At 38.7% G+C, this 21628-nt stretch overlaps 1 protein-coding gene across 1 annotated transcript; it reads left to right on the top strand.

The window, feature by feature from the left end:
- The first annotated feature begins 6263 nt into the window (after positions 1-6263).
- LOC139723198 (tyrosyl-DNA phosphodiesterase 1-like) lies at positions 6264-21628 on the top strand. The gene is made up of 10 exons (XM_071634457.1): positions 6264-6283; positions 8582-8674; positions 9238-9411; positions 10378-10456; positions 11175-11366; positions 12420-12535; positions 13617-13724; positions 14621-14723; positions 20506-20611; positions 21549-21628. Exons 1-10 carry the CDS (start codon positions 6264-6266, stop codon positions 21626-21628), a joined length of 1071 nt encoding a protein of 356 aa, XP_071490558.1.

Below are 21628 nucleotides of genomic sequence, written 5' to 3'. Positions count from 1 at the left end.
GAACGGTCGTACAAAATGCGAAGAGATTTTCGGAAGAAAATAAAGAACGCATTATTGCTCATTATTAATCCATATTTTGGGCGCAACGATCATACATTGTACATGGTGTACAAGATTACAGCCGAAATGATTCATGAAATCATTGCATTCCCGCTGGGCACCAACAGCGTAAAAATACCTAGCAAGTTACGGTAAACAAGGCCCGTAGGCCCTATGTTACTCTATAATTTGCCCCCATGTTTGCGCTGGTGTTTAGAAAAAGCTTAACAAACAAGAATTACAATAAAGAATTAACTTATCATTTCAGCCTCTATTTCTTCGTCTAATTCACAAATGATCTCCCTTTATTCTCTCAATGATAACGCTCAATAATTGTGTAATAACAACGCAAAGGATATGTTTAAGTTTCATTGATGGGTATATGACGTCATGCTTATATGTTTTTCTTTGTTTTTGATGAGTACGGTTATAACGAGGTACCGGTTATAACGAGGTAATATCGCCGGTCCCACGGACCTCGTTATAACGGGATTTGTGGTTACATTGCGCAATCAACTTAGCAGCACATGAAGCGGGCAATAGCACGAGAGAAATGTACAGAAGGTGCTCAACGTCCTGTCTACATCACGACGTACCGAGTGCGCTGTACATCATAGCCCAGGCCCGCCCATCCAACTACAGTTCAACTGCTTTGTGGGTCATTCCTTCTTGCCGAGCTCGCAGCTAGTGTGAAATGCATGCGTTATCATACGCACTACAGAAGCTACAGCTGTGCTACAGCTAAGTAGAGGACGCAAGGCGTAATTAGAAATGAGACATCACGATTGGTAGGTGAATTGTCGATTTTTTTCGTCGGCCGAAAAAATAGTAAATATCAAGAAAGTCGATGCGGCAACTGAAAATCGATGCGGGCGGGGAGCGGGCTGGGACGAGAATTATGAATTTCTTGGTATTTTCAGCGCCATTTTGAAAATAGTAAATAGTAAAAAAATCGATGCGGCGGCCAAAATCGATGCGCGCGAGGACGAGAAACTGGTTTCTTTTTTTACTTGGCCTAATATTATGTTGTTCAGGATGTGGTACACCAGAATGTGCATGCTAAGATGGAATGTTGTTTTTGTTCAGGCATTCAAATTTTAACTTGAGAGATGTGAATGATTTTGAGAATATATGTGTAAAGTGGAATGGATTTAATGTGTATAACCAAGTAAATACCAAACCACAATCTCAGCCCCCCCCCCTCCCCCAGCTAAGAAAGAAAAGGCATGGTTCAACAGCACTCTACTGGAGGGAAAATCAGTGTGCACTGTTCAATGGGCATGAAAGGGTAAAAAGAAGGTATTTCTCAGTTGCACAATTTTTATGGCCTATCCTACAAGCTGGTGACCAGGATAGGCAGCTGACCAGTTAAGGGAGATTTGGCTGTAGATGTTGCTCATATTCTAACTATCCATAGACACTAGCAGCAGATTCTTGTGTTTGTTACATTAATCACATCTGTACTTCTCATAATCTGCCTGCTCAAACTCTGGCAATGTTTCCCAAGGAGTAAGTGGACATGTAAACAAGTGTGATAATGATCATGATGATGACTTGGTGTGCACCCTGACTGCATGGGTGCTCATTATGCAGTGCTATAGACCAGTAGAGTATATTACAAGAACCAACAAAAACAAAGAGGTAGAGCAAAAATGTTGTCTAGTCATATGATTCTTTTACGAATGAGATCTTAGCTTTGAATTGAAGGGTGTTCAGGATGGAGTGTTTCTTGAATGCAGGGATTCAATTCCACAGAAATGGTGTGATGTGCAAAAGACCAGTCCCCTTGATGTTGCATGTATTTTTTTTTACCAATAAGCAGACCAATGTTTGATGAATGGAAGCTTCTTGGAGGATCATCCTGTAAACAGTGTAAATAATGAAAATGATGCTGTATTCAAAGAAGAAACCATATATCACTTTTTGTTTTATGATCCTTTTTGTTTGAAAAGGAAAAGATGGTAACAGTTCGACACAAAGGCAGAAGAAGTCCAGTTCTGGGGCGCGAACTTCTCCCCTGTCTTGCCCAGAAGTGGTGGAAAGAGTGTCCCCCTATGGATTTGCCCTGACCAAAGTGCATGGAATTGATGACATATACAACAATACTTGTGCTGTCCACATTCGAGGTGAGTTAATTAGACCTTCTACTCAACTGGGATGAGATTATATGATCTAAATGGGAGCAAAGGTATACAGATGCACTTTATGAGGGTTCAATAACATTTTCCCATTGATAACTCCCTAAAAGTGATTTCTTAAGTTGCTGGGCATATTGTTCATGCTTCTTTTTCTTTTTTTTCAAGTGGGATGAGTATTGTCAGATACAGATCTTTCTAACTTTGATGCTTCATCACAAGTGTATCACATCAATCAAATTGATATCAAATATCTCATCCCCAGTGCTAAGTAATATGTTTAGAAATGCGATGCTGGAAGACAAATGCGTATGAAATTTTTTACCTCTTCACATTCCCTAATAAGCAAACATCTTGATAGTGAAATGAGTTACCTGATATGTTCTGAAGCAAATGTCATAAAAGTTTAAAAAGGGATACATGTTTGCAAAAGAAAGCAAAAGCATTCAAGGAACTTGCTGTGTACAGTATCACCAGAGTGTCACAAATGCAATCAAGAATTTTGTTATTAAAGTGCAAGTAAAATATTGTTTCCATGTTCCCTTTCAGATATCCTGCACCCCTGTATGGGTCAACTTGTAGCCTCAGCTCACTTCAATTACATGTTTGACATACCTTGGCTGATGAAGCAATATCCCAGAGAATTCAGGTAAGCACAGTAGTCACATTTTTCATTAGATTTTCACAGACCCCCTTTTTTACGTCCCGCAGACATCAAACCTATAATCGGCTGGTTTTGATACCTTGCCTTTAATCACAATTTTCAGTGTAATGACGTCATCAAATTACAAAACAATGACATCGTCTTGAAAGACAATTGTTCAAAGTACAACACCTCAGTCGTCGTCATTACATACTATGATCGGTTTGACAAAGTCAACCTGGAAAATTTTGCTGCAGTCGAAGCAATGTGGTCTCCAACACACAAAAAAGAGGGATATGGCGTGTGTGTGTGTCTGTGTGTGTGTATAGGTGCGTTTATATACGAACGTGATTTCTACATGGACGAATATGTAATACAAAATTGAAGAAAAAAAAGTAAAATAGCTAAATATTTTGTTTCGTGATCTTGTGGGGTTCGAACCCGCAACCTTACGTCTCTGAGACGTCGCCTTTAGCCACTCGGCCATACGTCTCGACGAGAAAATATGGGGAACGTAAACTTATGTATGTGAAAGATACATGAGGAATCGTTTTGTCCACATTCCATTTTCATTTTCAGTTTTAAACTGCAAAATTGTCAATCTGATGAGGAGATTTCAAAGAATAAAATGCATGATTACTGCAGCTTATTGTCTCAGCTACAACATACTAAAGTTTCACAGGAAATGAAGCAAAATCAGCTGAGATAGAGGTGCTTAAACGTTGTCAAGTCAATGCATGGTTTTAAAAAAAATCACCTCCCATAGACATAACACGTAAACTTGTCCGATTTTGTGTCTTTACTTTTATCACAGTTTAAAGTATGATGACGTCATCAAAGTAGAAAACATCGATATGGATTTGAAAGACAGTTGCTTAATGTATAATATATTAATCGTACGTTGTCAGTTTGCTATTGACATGACGATCAATCACAGGAATGTGAGGCAGCTATTAGTACCTGTATGAAATTATTATAGGCATGGTTATCAAATTCCCTTAAAATTTCCTTATTATTGCTTTATTTTTACACACAGTTAAGCTATCTCTTTAAACTCGTCACAGTTTAATGAGAATCATAAACATCATACATTAGTACCATATTCAGTTCCATAGCTGATCGCGTTTGCTAATTAATTAAGATTTATTGTCTAGAATGTGCCATATGGCCAACCTGTATACACACGTGGACACACAAACACAATGCTAAATGTATGTATCAAACCTCTGTAACACAACTTTGAACTAAGTGTAGAAAGTATCGCTGCACTTATCATACATACTTTTTATCATTATCTGAAACTCCACAAAAACCACTAATTGACAAATAATCATCAATACAGAAGACTGACTTAAAGGAACAATTCAAATACCTTTTTTTACAATGTATAGCTTCTTACATGTATAAAATCAGCACAAAGTAACCACGACTACATTGTGTTACTGAATTGATATGAACAAATTTCATTTTGTTACAATATACCATGATCAGCTTGAAAAGCCCAGCCTGCAATATTTTGCAGCAGTCGAAGCAATGCAGTCTCCAACGATAAACAAAGGGATACTGTGTGAGTGTGTGCGTATAGGTGTGTTTACATGCGAACGTGACTTCTACATGGACGAAGGTGTAGTACTCCATTGAAGAAAAAAAGTTAAAAAAAATTATTATTTTCTTTCGTGCTCTTGTGAGGTTCGAACCCGTACGTGTGCAACCTCACGTTTCTGTGACGACACCTCTAACCACTCGACCATACGTCTCGACGAGAAAATTAGAGGAACGTAAACTTATGTACGTGAAAGATGAATCAGGAATCGTTTCGTCCGCATTCCATTCTCATTTTCAGTTTTAAATTGCAAAATTGTCAACCTGATGAGGAGATTTCAAAGAATAAAATGCACGATTACTGCAGCTTATTGTCACAGCTACAACATACTTAATTTTCAGAGGAAATGAAGCAAAATCATCTGAGATAAAGGTGCTTAAACGTTGTCAAGTCAATGTATGGTTTTTAAAAAAATCACCTCCCATAGACATAACACGTAAACTTGTCCGATTTTGCGTCTTTACCTTTAATCACAATTTAAAGTATGATGACGTCATCAAATTTCAAAACCATGACATGGACTTGAAAGGCAAATGTTCAAAGTAAAACATATCTGAATTTGGGGTGATATTAAGCTTAAACAATAGAGATACGAGTAAATGAATGTCAGAAAGAGTACCTCAAAAAAATTAATTCCACTTTTTTGATTTCAGATGATGATATGATGACGTCATGAGTTTTCCTGGCAATATTGGTACTTGAAACGTTATTTCCAATTCATATGCTTTTGTAATATGCAATAGAAATATAAGGTCAATGGACGATTTAAAGAGCTATGGCGACATAAACAAAAACATGTTTTTTCACTATATTTGCAGAAAGACGCGCGCGCGGAATTTCAACTTTGACGCCAGTGCATTCCTTTGTTATAGGTCAAAATCGATCGGAAATCAATGGATATTGTTACTCAAAGTATCAAAAATCCAAATCAGTCAAAAAAATTGCATTTTCATGTTAGTTACGCCCTCTGCGCGCGAAATTGCGCGGACGGACGCGCACGCGAAAAAATGTTTGAAACGCTTAAAATTGTCTGAAACTTCGAGATTTCCCATTTGGGAAGTCGTTTTGAGCCTTTTAAAATTTTGACGCGCGCAAACGCGCGCGTAATGATGACCTGGGTAACTAGCGTTAAAATGTAAGATAGAGCGTGACCTGAACTTTATGTCCACCGAAAATGATACAGAAATGATATCTAGTTATGAAGTTATGATCGATCATGTGACAAGGTCCGAAAATCACAAAATGGCGCCTAGATGACGTCATAGATATGTTACTGTCATGAAAACCTTATTGTGGCTAGATATTGTTATGAGACATGTTGACTGAAAATGTCATGTTATTCCGTAATGTCATTGTTGAGATATTGACGACACAAAATGTGGCAGAAAGAAAGAAGAATAAAAAAAAAGAGAAATTTTGGCAATCACAATAGGTGATACGCTGATAGCGTATCACCTAATAAGCAAATTCTTGGTAATTGAGGTCAGGCAAGATTGACGAGGAGGGTTTTTCCATCTTCTTTGTATTTATTAAGATAAGTTCTGTGTCAGTTGTATGAGAACACACTTCTTCACTGTCTTTTTTCTTTTTCCTGTTTCGGGAAAAACGGTAAAACTGATGCATAATGATAGAAGAAATTATCCCAAAGGTCATCATCATCATCATCATTTTGGGGGTCATTTTCTCTGTGTTTTTCTTCTTCTGCATTTTGTTTTGCTGTACCCTGTGTAGGGACAAACCGATATTACTGGTGCATGGTGAGCAGAGAGAGGGGAAAGTGGCCCTCCACAAGGCTGCCAAGCCGTACACCAATGTCACCCTCTGCCAGGCAAAGCTGGAGATAATGTATGGCACCCATCACAGGTGGGGTATAGTCACTTTTAATTCGTTGAGGACGGACTGATTTTGCTACAACACACATTTCCTATAGACACCTGCCCGAGTATACTCAGGGGGGTGTTTCATAAAGCTGTTCGTAAAGTTACCAACGACTTACGAACGACTGGTGATCAGTTCTGATGTGCTATACCTATCAGAATTTCCATAATTCTGCACAAGAACTGATCACCAGTCGCTTGTAAGTCGTCCGTAACTTTATGAACAGCTTTATGAACCCAACCCCCCCCCCCCCCCCCCCCCCCGGACTTATCCTCAATGGGTTAAAGATGCAGTAGTGTGGGGACATCATGGAGTGAGAAGGCTGGCCCGGTTCAGATATCTTTGAGAATCCCTGTAATGAATTGTGTACAGCTTTATTGTCCCCGCCGAACGAGTTCGAGCAGGGGACTATGAAATGGGCTCCGTACGTGTGTGTGTCCGTGTGTCCGTCTGTCCGTGTGTGCGTCCGTGTGTGATCAAAATCTTCAATTTGTTACTTCTCTGTCATTTATGAGCCAATTTTGATTCTGTTTGCTTTATATGATAGCACTACATGGGAGCTTTAAAACTTCTACACAGAATTTCAGTTGTGACCTTTGACCTTGACCTTTGACCTATATTGTACATTTTGCTACAAAATGCTTCTCCTTCACCATTTCTAACCCGATTTTGATTCCGTTTGCTTTATGTGATGGCACTAGGTGAGGGCTTCAAAACTGCTACACAGAATTTTGACCTTTGACTTCTTTGACCTTTGACCTTGATTTTTGACCTATATTGTACATTTTGCTACAAAATGCTACTTCCGGCGGGGACATATATTACGCACCGCCTAATTTCTCCTTTTCCTTGTTACTGATGTCTTTATATAGTACACACAAAGATGAAGAATCTCTCTTGGAGTCGACCATTACCAATGAGTTTAGGCTTTGATGCCCATATTGCTGACACATAGCTGATGAGCACTGTTTGTGGTTTTTGAATGCCCCCAGTGGGCAGCAAATTCGATCAGGCCAACCATGTTTCCCCACGCTACCACAACTTTAACAGAAACTAATTGCTGCAGCCCAGTTTGTCAATCACGAGGAAATCCCGGGTTCAAGTTCATGGGCAGCAGTAGCATTTGTGTCCTTTTAATAGAGAAAGGCACTTTATCCTCATTGGCTAGTCTTTTGAGGGGACTCAAAATGTCTAGGTACTTTCTTAATGGCCATGTTGATAAAATCCTAACAAGCAAACAAATAGCAACCAGGGGTGCGTTCGAGCACTCTGAAGCGAACCAAAGCGAACTGAACTAAAGCGTACCGTTCCGTACTGTGCCAGTTTGGGAGCGTTCGAATGCTCTGTTGAGAAAGCGTACCTCTCGAGTTATTTTTAGAAAAGTTCACGCTTGTTTGTAGCAAGAAGGTCATTCACCTTGCGCTTGACCTACTTACAGCTGTCCCGAACAAAGAGAATGATGTTTTTGCATTGTGACGTATGCACATGATACGCGCATGGTTTACAACGAACTTTTGGTACGCTTTGGTACGCTTTTGGAGCACATCGGGAAGTGATCCACTTTTGGCTCGGTACAGTACGGTATGGTACACTTTAGGAGCGTTCGAACGCTCCTCTAGCGCGGTACGGTACGGTACAGTTCACTTTAGGAGAGCGCTCGAACGCACCCCAGCTGAAAGCATTTGCTTTAGTCTATTTGAAATTTTGTTTCATTATGATGATGTTAGGGACCTCAAAGCTGGTGATTGTTCTGTAGTTTTAACCACATGCATTTTGCTCATATCTATATTGTGGTATGATTATGCCTCATTTTTGTGATATGCAGTCCAATTATGATATGCCAATAGTGCAAGGTATCCCAGATTTACTGCCTCTTTCCCTTGAATAGGTCTTACAGATCTAAAAAAATCTAGCATCATTCATTTTCCTAAGTGCTAATTAGAATTTCATAACAGTAACCTTGCTAACTTATCAACAGTCCACATTGTGGAAATCAAACAGCATGTCTCATTGACTCTCACCCTATAAGTTTGGACAGATGATTCAAGTTAGAACCAAATTTTCGACTGAAATAAAGTACTTTGCATCCTGGATAACATATTGCATCATAGATAACATACTTAGATAAGAGTTACGAAGTACTAAAGCCGTTCATCATTTTATGCAGTGTTCTCAAACAACAAGTAGATACAATCACATTAATATACCTTTTGGATATTGTGTCTTGTATAATCTTCTCATACAATCTTCTCCTCTTTCCCCATGTCTAAACTGTGTGAGCAGCAAAATGATGTTCCTTCTCTACACAAATGGCATGAGAGTGGTCATACACACAGCCAACATCATTGACATTGACTGGCACCAAAAGACACAGGGGTGAGTGTGCCAATGCTTAATATTTTCCACAGCAATTGCTACAAATCTTTAAAACCTTGTACCTAATGTTTGACCATCTAATCACTGGATAAAAATTTGTTTTGAAAATGAAATAACCTGACCTGTGGACAGAGTAAACATGTCTTCATATCTTCAATAGCAATGGTGTTCAAAACAGAAGGCCTAGATTAATTGAGTTGACTAAGTACATGTCATTATATATCAAAGCCTTCAGAGGGCATATTTTTAAAATGCTTTTCATTATTCTGGTAGTAAGGGAAAAACCTACATAATATTGTAACAATCTGCTACCTGGTGATATATAAATCAGAGCATAATTCCTTGTTTTCCCAGAGTATCAGTCTTGTGTAAGGAAGGTTATTTGAATATATTCATCATTTGAATATCCTCTCATTTACATCAAAGTCCTTCAGTTGAATGCAACATGTACATGATGATTGAAAAATAAAAATAAAAATCAAACAGCAACAACATATGGGGGTCATACTAGATTGAAATGGTTTTTATCTTTCTTTCTTTCTTTCCTGCTATTTTCCATGCAGGGTTTGGATCAGTCCTCTCTTTCCCAAGCTCCCATCAGGCAAGCAGGGCTCAGGTAGTGGCGAGTCGGCCACGTTCTTCAAGAGGGACCTTCTGGCCTACCTGACGGCGTACAAAGCGCCCTCTCTGCAGGAGTGGAAGACCCACGTGTCGGAGCACGACATGTCACAGGCCAAGTACGTTATATTTATTGATCATTTGTTTCCATACGGCTATGGATAGTGCAGAATTTATGCATAGAACGGTGTTGAAGTGCGGGACCTGTGGTCCACCTATACTTTTTGAGGTACCCAAAAACTTTTAAGTACTGTGATATGTCCACACAAGGAAAGCAGAACATTATACACTTTCTGTGTGGGAATGATTAATTGTGATTACTACTTGACTGTGCATGTAAAGTTCTGTTAGTCTTATGTCTGTCTCTTACTTTGATTTGATGTTGTCTTTTATATTTGCAAAGCAAGATACCAGAAAGTAAACTGAAACTTGTAAACAGAAACAAATCATCAAGAGCTATAACTTTTTATTTCCTCATCATTTTGATTTCGTGTTTTGTGGTCCGCATCTCTCACCGACTTCATTTCTCTCCCTTCGTTCATGAAACATCTGTCAGAATTTCTCTCTCTTTTCTCCATGATTTTCCAACCTTCAACTTCTCCCCCTCCTTTCTCTTTCATATTTCTTCTCCCAATGATTTCCAAACCCTTTGCCTGATTTCCACTCTATTCTTCCTTACTACAGCTCTCCTCTGTTCTTTATTCTCCAGTCTCCACTACTGCAACTTCAACTTCCAGCTCACCGCTGCCCCTCGATTTTTACTATTAGCCTTCCTTACATGCTCCCTATGTCACTTCCCTCCACAGCTTTCCTCTCTTGAGACTTTTCTTCTGCCAACGGTCCCTGCAAACCTCTCTTTCTCAAGAGATACAATGGTTTCAATAGTCAAGTGTGTTTGTCCAAGTTGTCAACTAAGTTGTAATGCAAATACAAGAAATAAGCGTTGGTGCACTTAGTTTACAAAACAATTAGGAATGGTGATTACCATGATGTTGCGAGTACAGAGATTGACTTAAATGTTGTTTATCATCATGGCTCAGGAATCTGGAAGACTAAGAAGGAACTTTAAATCTCAATTCGCACAGGGTACACATCGTAGCCTCGGTTCCTGGAAGACATCTAGGAGAAGCCAAGGACAAGTGGGGGCATTTGAGAGTACGAAAGGTAATAAGAATGTGAGGCTTCTCACACAGTGAGGTGTAAGTTCCCATAAACTAATTTCTCACTCTATAGCTGCTGCGGTCACACTGGCAAATGATTGTTAAGTCTTTGGGAAGTCTTCATGAAGTTTGCTTATCTATCCACACTGGCAGCCAAACGTCTCTCAATCCTGAAAATTGCAAAAATATTGACTTTTGTCTTTTAAAGTTGGCCCCACATGCACTGTCTAAGGCCAGCACACCAGCATTGCAATATGAAATGATATGAAATGATATGAAAAGAGGTTGAGCCCCAATGCCGTAGATGTATTTCTGAAAGATTTTATCTAATTTCAAGCAATGTTTTAATGAAATGGTTAGTTTGAGAGGTCACACTCTGTGCTGAATGTTTGTGGGCTTTTTTTTCTTTTCACAGTTCTCATGTTAGTGAGAACACCACAAAAATTAACATCTCGCAAAAATGTCTGATCAAGTGCCATATATATGTGAAAATATCTGTGTGTACGGTATATATCTAAGCCAATTTGAACATGGTGTGATATTGCATGTTACATTTCATTGCTACATCAACTATGCCATCTTGTGATCCATGTACTGCAGGAATCATTTTTGAAATTGAAGCTGAGATGAATGAAAGGAATGGATAGTTGGCTGGAAGGAAAAGATCTGATTCTCTCCCCACTGTTTCCTGATGTTTCATCTCTCACTTGCCCCCATCACAGCTGCTGCGACAGTATGGCCCCACCGACAAGAGCGTCAGCGGATGGCCCGTGATAGGGCAGTTCTCCAGCATTGGCTCTCTTGGGCCGGAAAAGAGCAAGTGGCTGTGTGCGGAGTGGTTCCAGAGTATGTCAAGTGCCAAAGGTCAAGTGGGGTCACATGTTTTAGACGTAAACACAAAGTACATGAAGTTGGTAAGTGCAGTAAATGAAGATACTGGAAAGACTCGATATTACGTGAATTTTGCTTTTAAGTATAAGATTATACATTGATTAAGAATTTTGTGTAAGTAGTAGTGTAGACTGACGGTAATGTTCATATTGTGTTCTCATGGTAGAAGCAGACCATTCATAACACATGGTGGTTCTTGGATGAAAACATTAATTGCACTATCATGAAGCTTTTCTGTACTGCCGATGAGCCCTTATACCGCATGCCTTTTTACCTAGTGGCTTGGTTTATTTATTCTTTATTAGAAATATGCACACTTTAAAACCATATTCTGTGTTCATTGACCAGGATTAATACCCAAGCAATAATTTAACTTCTGATATTTTCAGTAATGCTGTCACAAAATATAGTGTATGAATGAATATGTCTTGCTCATACTGCACTACAAAAAATGTCTGTACTTAGGACAGTCAAGAGTTGGCATGCTCTGTCATCACTATCTTGGCAACTCTGTTCACATTGGAAGGAAACTTACTGCAAATATACATATGGATTTAGTTAATAAATATTAGAACACAGTGACATTTGAGCAAAATTGGACAATCTATTCAAAGTTATGAATTTTTATGATTTGATGAAATCCATGTGCTGTCTTTACTGGATAAGCAGACTACAATAACTTGTGATTTCACAGTAAAGCAACGATATGAACAAAAAATAAAGAGAATTCAACATGTTTTCGTATTTCTAGTATAATGAAAGAGCACTTGATTTAGCACCTCTTTCAGAAAACAAGGGGAGTGATATTACCCCATGTCAGTAGTAAGTCAAAGCAAAGTATACTTTTCACCAAAAAAAATTAAGAAAAGGACATTTTTGAACAGATTGTCCAAGATTTTCCTCAAACTTCACTAATGTATACTACTAGTATTTTTGCATTCACTGACTTATGAACATCTGAGGTAAATATCCCTTTAACAAGTACAGCATGCATTTGATCTCATTTCTCCCATGCACCAAAAAAGTTTCAACCTTCCACGCATGTATTTTGTATTTGTATTGTATGTTATCTGCAGATCTTCCCGTGTTCTGACAATGTCCGTACAAGTTTGGAAGGTTACCCTGCAGGAGGCTCCCTTCCCTATAGCATCCAGACAGCTAAGAAGCAGCTGTATCTACACTCATTCTTTCAGTGAGTCACTGCAGTATGACCAGTACAAAATAAACAAATAAAGTCACAAAAATCTTGCAAATGAATTGTTCCGTGTACTTTCTTGTCTGTGCAAAAACACACGCACTTCACATTATTCTCACAATGCGTATCAGGGCAATTACCCCCCGAGGACAATTACCCCCCAGCTAAATACTGGTTAGTGATAAGGTTAGAGTAAAGATTAGGGTTAGGGTTAGGTTTAGGGTTAGAGTTTGGGTTAGGGTTAGGATTAGGTTCAGGATTAGGGTTAGGGGAAGGGGAAGGGTCTGGGGTAATTGTCTGCGGGTAATTGCCGTAGGCCACTCGAAATGATAGACATTTGCTTCTTTTTTTATTTCACCATTCGAAATTTACATAAGCAGGCTTGTGTATGTGTGTGTGTGTGTTAAGTTTTTTTTTTTATTGATGACATGATTAGAAATTTAGCCTGTAGGGTAGCAGAAGATGCAGGCAAAAGTGAACTTCCTGGGCTTCTTTGTAGGACTGCTATTTCAATCAAGGGAGGCAGAGATTTGTTTGCTTTTTGTGTCTGCATTGCATAATCCGTATTGAGCAATAGTTATACATTAGTGGAGGCTCATGTCATGAAGCTCTAGAACTCTAGATATTTTCTTCTCAGTACAATAGCTCTTCTTTTGTTTTGTTTAATTTCATGTCAAATCATCATACATGTTTTCACCTAATCACTTTTAAGGTGTTTTAAACCAAGATTTTAAAGAACTTTATTGTTAGCCAATCATCTCATGCCACAACCAGCAAAGTGATGTGGAGAACATGTTGATATGCTGTTGCCAAGTAGCAGACACTTACAAGCTGCTCATTCTGAAAGATATAGAATTTAGGACGTCAGTTTTAAATGTGGTATGCAGATGATTTTTTCCCCATGCCACGAGACTTTACAGTTGATGACTTGCACAAGTACTGTTACATTAATTACAATGATACCCCTTAATTTGGAGACTCAACACTCCATCCCCCATTTAAAAAAAAATGACAAACAAAGAAACATCATGTGAACCCACTTGTGATGTCATCTGTCAATCATATGTGTTTCTTCCAGTCAGTGGAAGGCGTCTGAGATGGGGCGGAGCAGGGCGTCGCCCCACATCAAGACGTACACCAGACTCTCCCCCGACAACCAGAAGATTGCATGGTTCATGGTGACAAGGTTTGTTGAAACTGAGAAGCATGATGACCTAAAAAATGATCCTTCAAAACTGTGAGATCCATCCATCCCCAAATACAAAACATACAAACAAACAGACAAAAGCTAAATGCTCATCATGTAATATGTTGTATATATCATGGCCACTGTTATGCTAGATTTATCCACATCATAGCCTAAGCTAATTTTGCTATAGCATGCATTTAGTATGGACACCTGCCTGAGTATAATTGGGACAAATCTTTGGCAGGTTAAATTAAGAATGCATTGTTCAATAGTTCTGCTAGCATTGCCGTGTGTAGTGTCAACATTTGTCATTGTGTTTTTCAATGAAACTGTGGTTTGTGTCTTTTCTCAATGAGATTTAGCTCTTCTGCTGGTGAAATTCTCTTCTCATAGTATGCACTCCATATATATTCTATGAATATGATAAGCTATTACTATGAAATAATTTCATTGCATGTATTACACCATTGCCCATGACTTTATTGCAAAATGAATATATCAAGCACAATGTACGTCAAATATCCATTCTGGCATTAGCACTGTGTATTACAACTGAGAAGAAGTCTGTCAATGACGTCACTTTATTTTTTTCCCCCACATTTTGAGAGTGAGACAGGTTAAAAACAATATACTATCATTGGCATACAGTGTATTGTAAACTTTCTGTCCTGGAAGGCTTCAAGGTAATAATAATGAATGCCATCTTGATATTGATGGAGATGCAGTGTTATCCTCTTCCATTCATTCAATAGGTCTGTTCATTGTTCTATCAAGTAAAGAGTGTCACTGCCTCCTCTTCTACCAATCCTTCTCCCCCTACCACCTACCACCGTCCCCCTCCACCATCCCCTCTTTCTCCCTCCACCATCCCCCCACCATCTTTCCTGGCACAGTGCCAACCTGTCCAAGGCTGCATGGGGGGCTCTAGAGAAGAATGGCAGCCAGCTAATGATTCGCTCCTATGAGATTGGCGTGATGATGCTCCCCAGCAACTTTGTAAGTATTTCTGTCGCATTTTTGTTTTCATTTTGGTGTTTGTTTGTCTGTTTATTTCTTTATTTTTTTATTCATTTATTTATTTACTTATCTATTCAAGTATATTTATTTTTTATTTATTTATTTATTTGTTTATTTATTTATTTATTTATTTATTTATTTATTTATTTATTCATTTATTCATTCATTCATTCATTCATTCATTCATTCATTCATTTATCTTTATTCCTTTATTTATTTATTTGGGGAGGGGGATAAAAGTGACCCCATCATTATGGCTCAGTGGGTGCTTCACAAAATTTGACCAGTCCATGCTGGAGATTTTTGACAAACCTGCAGCTTTTACCCTGGAGTCTTCTACTCAGAATGCCATGCCCCATGCCTGAATTGATACCAGGGAGTTGGAGCATTGTTATCTCCCTGCTACAAAGGCCAATGGCAACGCAAAACTGATTGAGTCATGTGAAGCAAGCAGGCACAGTCAACTTGTATGAACCGATAACCTCTATTTTGTCTTAAATTGTGATTGAATAAAGTGTGGCATAACTGTTGAAGTCTGTAGCATTTAGAACTTTGAACTGCCAGCTATATCACCCACATTTTAGCTTTGATACCTCTCAGAGCACCATTAAAGCTCATATACCAACAGGTGTCTCATGGGATGCCTACTTTATACTGAACTATTTGTCAGTTGTACTGTTAATTGGCATTCCCTCTGTTGTGCAGAAAGACAAGTTGTGAAAACATATGTTGCATAAGGATATGGAGAAAGAAAACACAGAAATCCATTTAAGATTTTTTTTTAATTGCATGCATGTCTTCTTAGTAGTAATCTTTCTTTTTTTCATACTGAAGACGTCTAGAAAACTATGGATCAACCGTTGAGCTATGATGTGGTTGTTACCCTTAATTAGGATTAGGAAAATGAAGAAAATAAAACAGATGCAAACAATGATGACTTCCGTCCTAGATTTTCCACTGTTGCTCATTTGCATCTTACTCACAAACCAAGTATATTTTCCGTTCATTCAATGAGACCATATCCTGTTATATATTTGCCTTCATGGGGGGGTGGGGGGGAAGAAAGACTCACTCAAAAAATAGCTGTGCAAACAGTTGGCCTTGGTCTTCTGGTTTTCACATCTGAAATACTCTGTTTGCTGAGTGATGTTAATGGAAGTCAAGTGCTAAGGTGTTTCCTCATAGGTATCGTTGTCAAGCCTTTGATTGTCAATAACAAAAACGAAAAAGGAGAACCTGATACAAGATATTTGGCTTTTGAGTAGAATAACGGAGCATATTTTTCAGCAATAATACATTTATGAGTAGAAAATCATGTTCAATTTTCACACCTACAATCACAAACATTAATTTTGTTGTCTCTGCATGATATGATTATAGATTTATGAAACTGTTGAGTGTTTTAGTCTCTGTGTGTCTTCTGTTTTGTTAATTTATATGTTTTATCAAATGGATAAAATTTAGTCACGTAATCATATAATTACTTTCTCTAATTTATGTTTGATGTTGATGTTTGTCAAATATATACCCATTAGTCATGTTGTCCCATTCATTCTTGCATGGCACTTTTTATAGAAGTTTAGAAAGTAAAGTCCCTAATTTAGTCACTGTTCAAAATATGTAGTCTGACTAACACATCAAGTTCACTTCATCATGTCCTTTATTCTGAATCGGTCAAAAGATACAATTTACTCTTGAGATATGCCTCATCTGAATATTTTTTTTATGCCTCCGCCAACGAAGTGGCCGGAGGCATTATGTTTTCGGGTCGTCCGTCCGTCCGTCCGTACGTCCGTCCCGTTTTGTTTTTGTCGATATCTCAAGAACCGTGTGGTGGTTTTACATCAAACTTGGCATGAGGGTATATCCTGGGGGGATAATACTTTGTTTGGATTTTAGGGTCACGGGGTCAAAGGTCAAAGGTCACAGGTTATTTTGTGAAAAAAAAGGTTGAAAATTCATGTTTTTCTCCATATCTCGCAAATGGTTTGAGGTATCTTCATGGAACTTAGTATATATGCTTGTTCCAATGGGCAGTGATTATCTAGGGAAGTTGGGGGTCATGATTCAAAGGTCAGGGGGTCAAAGGTCAAGGTCAACTCCTCAAAATATCACTGCTTTACTTATATTTATGCAATGCCTGAAGGTTTTTTTTTTTTAAAGTTGATGTATACATGTATTACCCAATATATATTCTGTGGGAAGTTTCTTGCCAAAAGGTCAAAGGTCAAGTGAAAGTGCTGAATTGCACTTTTTCCTCCATATCTCAAAAGTAACTCAAGGTATCATCATGAAACTTACATATTTATGCATGTTCAACCTAACAGTGATTCTCTTTGGAACTGCGAGGTCAAAGGTCAAAGGCCAGGTTTAGATAATGCTATTTTCCCATTTGATACTGAAATTATACTTTCTCTCAATACCTTGAAAATTACTCAATGCATAAACTTATAAAAGGGTCAAAAGTCAAGTAAAAATCATCAGTTCCCCAAATACCTGCACTCTGACATTTTAATCATTCATCCAATTGAACCTAGTTCTAGGAAAGTGAACATTCAGCACATTTGTGTCAAACCTGTCATTTTAATATTTTGCCAATTGTGTGAAACTGTCATCACACATTGTCAAGACATTGAACTATAGACCTATTAGGAGAACCATGCATTATGGCGGAGGCATATCAGTCGCCGTAGCGATATATCTAGTTTATTCATATCATACCTGGCGCACCAACTTATACCAGTAAAACAAACAAATAGACAATGTTCATTCATTGAAAGGGTTAGAAAAAAAAGAGATATAGAGAATGGCTGAAATAAAGGTGAAAAACAGCCCATCATTACATGTAGCATGATAGTTATTCTTACATTTTCTGGATGATGTCAAAGATTAACCCGTTGAGGACAGGCTGATTTTACTACAACACACATTTCCCATAGGCACTTGCCCGAGTATACTCGGGACTCGTAAGAATCGACGCCCTCATGGGTTGAGAAAACATCTACAATTGATGGATCTAAATGACAGAGACTTCTGGAAACTTCACAGGAGAGCAGAGGGAGCAGAGTAGAATAGCATCATCTCTTTTTTTTTCTTAGTAACGTACCTTTAAACTTTTCTTTTGAAATATTTTGATATAAAGAATCATGGACATATAGCTCTCTGACTAAAGATGACTTCAAGATACATTTTGTATGAAGACAATTTAGAGAAGGGAATGGGGTAGACAGAGTAGCGGGTTGCTTTATTCTTACAGATTTCTGAATAGTTCCATAGTTTGTTGACAGAAATAGAGAAACAAAGCAAATATACTATAGCTTTTTTGAATGGCGAATGATTGTTGGAAAGTGTGTTATTCATACTTCCTTTTAAAGTGACATGTTGTCACAGCTCCTTTGTACATCTCAGCGCATGCTATACCAATTGTTTGTCTGTGGAGTGCCGTTCAATTAGATTCGTCGATAAAGAAGGGAGACTGACTAGCAGAAAGAACTTGTTTACCCTTTTTTCCTCGGCTCTTGGGCGCATTGCTTGAAATGGTGCTCAGATAAGTTATTTACCCTGTCACAACTCCTTCGGAAGCCATGAAGCTAAGTCGGGGGCCCTGCTTTTAACTTCTTTGATCGAGGAATCAGTGCTGGGGTTAATATTTGCCAGGAATCCTCCATAGCAATTTGTGAGGAAATTACACATTGTGCTTGCTCCTGTGTTGGTTTTGATTTCTTATCCAAAGAGCTGCAAATAATATGATAAGAATGGAGGAATAACTTCCCTCCCAAATCCCCGGCTCTCTCTTGCGTGCTCTCCCTTTCTCTCTCTCATCTTCCCCACCATTGTCTCATGTATGCACTCCAAGCAAAGACTCAAAGGAGCTGTCAAAATTCTGGCTGTTTGCCAATCCAATGAAACAATTACCACCCGGACATGCCCTGCTTTGCCGATGTGTAAGTGCATGTATTTCACAAATTTGCCGCCAGGCGAGTGCACAAAATCAGAAATGATTTGCGGCGTGATTGCATCAAAACTTGTAGACAATGTGCCCCACTTACTGGGTAAATATGCCCTATTACATGTCAGATTGTCTTTACTTTTTATCCATTCCCAAGCCATCGCAACTTTTATATCTCTGTGATTGAGAGAGAGAGAGAGAGAGAGAGAGAGAGAGAGAGAGAGAGAGAGTGAGTAGAGAAGCGGTGCAGAAAAACAATAACCACATCTGAGCAGTGGTGATTGCACGCATCATTTCTGACTGCTTAAGAGCAAATTATTTAAACAGAAACAATATGCATTTTGAAAGACAAATTGATAAGTTTGTCACTTGGCTCTTGTTGAGTAACAATGGTCCATTGCGAGATGTGGCAATACTCTCCTATGCACATGATGAGGCGTAGCGTGTAGCAGCAGCAATCGAATTAGGGTTGGGATAATTTCATTTGGCCCCGGCAAAAAATTTTGCGCATTTGGTGTGGAGTGTTAGATGTAAGCCTCATTAAAAGGGACTTTCCATTTCTGGGGAGTAAAGAAGGCATGCTTGATGAGCGATTCGTTAATTTGTCAGACATTCGAACCCAGTGTATTCAACTTACTGGTAGTATTCCATCGATGCTGTTGCCTTCACGTCTTCCCTTCACTTTCTCTCTATCCATCTCTCTCTATCTATCCATATCTCACTCTTTCTCTTTCTTTTCTCACTCTCATTCTATGTCTTAACCTATCTCTCTCTCTCTCACTACTTATCTATCAATTTATCTGTCTATCTATCTATCTGTCTTTCTATCTATCTATCTTTCTATCATCTTCCTAATCTCAATTTTTTGTTTTGCTCACTCCTTCCTTTTCAGTACCTTCCAGTTTCCATTCTCTCTGCCTCTCCTGTAGAATCTTGAAAATTCATTCTGTATCTCTTTATGTTTCAGAGCTCCATATATGACACCATGTGATAATGAATTCCTTACACCATTTGAGCTCCTTGCACCATATTTATGTTTTTTTTTTCTTTTTTCTTTTTTTTTTGGGGGGGGGGGTTTCTTACCAACTGTAAGGATCTGCACCTTCTTTCCTCTCATAATCATTCAATGTGTATATGCCATCTTGCAAGCTACTTGTCATTCTTTTTTTTTATTTCATTGTGGCAATATTCTTATAAGTTTGTTGTTTGAGAACAAGATATTTAGTCTTGCCTTGTATATCTTTTGTAATTGCATGTAGCTTTACTCACACATCTCATCGTCCTTCACTGCAATCCCTGTGTAGGCAATCTTCTGTTTTTCTTTACTTTTTTTTAACCCCCATTTTCTCCCTCCACAGCGACCTATCATGAGTGTTTGTGTCGGAGGCTTTCATTCAAACCTGGCTTAATCAGATCAAGGTTGAACGCAAACTTTGTTAACCAAGGCACTAGTTATCATGTGCAATTTGAAATCTCATTTCTTTTTGTTATCCCTCTTATCCGATTCATCGGGAAATGATTTGATAAGGCCCTGACGGGGGGAAAACACTGCATCTCGTGCTAAACCCCTTCCTCCAATGTGTGGTCACACCCCCTCAATCGCATTATTCCACTCATCTGGGAAATGTGATGAAATCAAACACATCGCGTTGACAGCTCGCCGAGGCCTGATGGTGAAAATCACCTCGTTTTATTCTCGTTTTCCTCTCGAAATGAGGTGGAAATTGTGTCATCAGTTGAGCGCTAATGCTTGTTCTTGTCTGGTGTCTCTTCCTCCCCCCCCCCCCCCCCCCCCCCCCCGCCTCCTCTCAGAGCAAGACCAGAGAGGCTTTTCCTCTAAGCGGTGACAGGTCAGACAAGGAATGTCCAAACTTCCCCCTACCCTGGGATGCACCCCTCACACCTTATGGCAGTGGAGGTAAGACAATCCAATCACCAGTAAGCCCACCACAGCTCTTCACATTCTTATCTCCTCGGAATGCATAAAAAGTGAAGCTTTAAAAAAAAATGCTGCAATTTACAACTTATTAATGCTGATATGGTATGCATCTAAGCTTCCAGATGAAATTTAATCACACCTGTGAAACTTTTGTATCAAAATTGTCAGATGCCAAAGGTAATTTTCAGGTCAGAAAATGATGACATAGATGTTTGTTACTGTTTATTTGTAGTTTACTTCTCTTGATGTACCCCGTAGCAAGCCAAAAGTCTCCCGATTTTAAATAACCAGAAAACTTCAAAGCAATTCCTAACCATTACATGCTATTTGCATGCTAGTTTGAACCTATATACCACGACTGACCAAATCATACCTTTGAGAAGGTGACACTGCATTTTAAATCTTGTGGAAATCTAAAAATAAAAGTATGGGACATCGTTTTTTTTGTTTGTATAAATGATGATACTAATGATAATGATTATTATGGTAATAATCAAAACAGTAATATGCTGATGATGATGATAATGCCTCTGCTGCGGCTGATGATGATGATGAGGATGAGGAGGAGGACTAGGATGATGATGATGATGCTGAAAATGATGATGATGCTGAAAATGATGATGATGATGATGATGATGATGATGATGATGATGATGATGATGTTGATGATGTCGATGACGATGATGGTGGTGGTGTTGGTGGTGGTAATGATAATGATAATGACAATGTTGTATTTAAACGGTGATGTCAAGGAAAATCATTGATACAAAGAGAAAGAGAATAAGAATTTTTCAGTATACTCCCCGATTACCTCACCTCTTCCTTGGTTCCCCATATTATGATATGCTTTATTCACCTCCTGTCTTTACGGCCATTTAATCAACCTTCTCCAAATTGTCTTTCTCTTCAATGTCAGATCGGCCCTGGATCTGGGATATCCCCTACACTGATAAACCGGACACTAATGGGAATGCCTGGGTTCCTGGAAGGAGATGA

Source organism: Diadema antillarum, unplaced genomic scaffold (assembly GCF_040938485.1).
Source record: "Diadema antillarum isolate AM-2024a unplaced genomic scaffold, OU_Dant_1.0 scf00000183, whole genome shotgun sequence".
Lineage (NCBI taxonomy): Eukaryota > Metazoa > Echinodermata > Echinoidea > Diadematoida > Diadematidae > Diadema > Diadema antillarum.
This window is presented reverse-complemented; position numbering and strand designations above follow the sequence as displayed.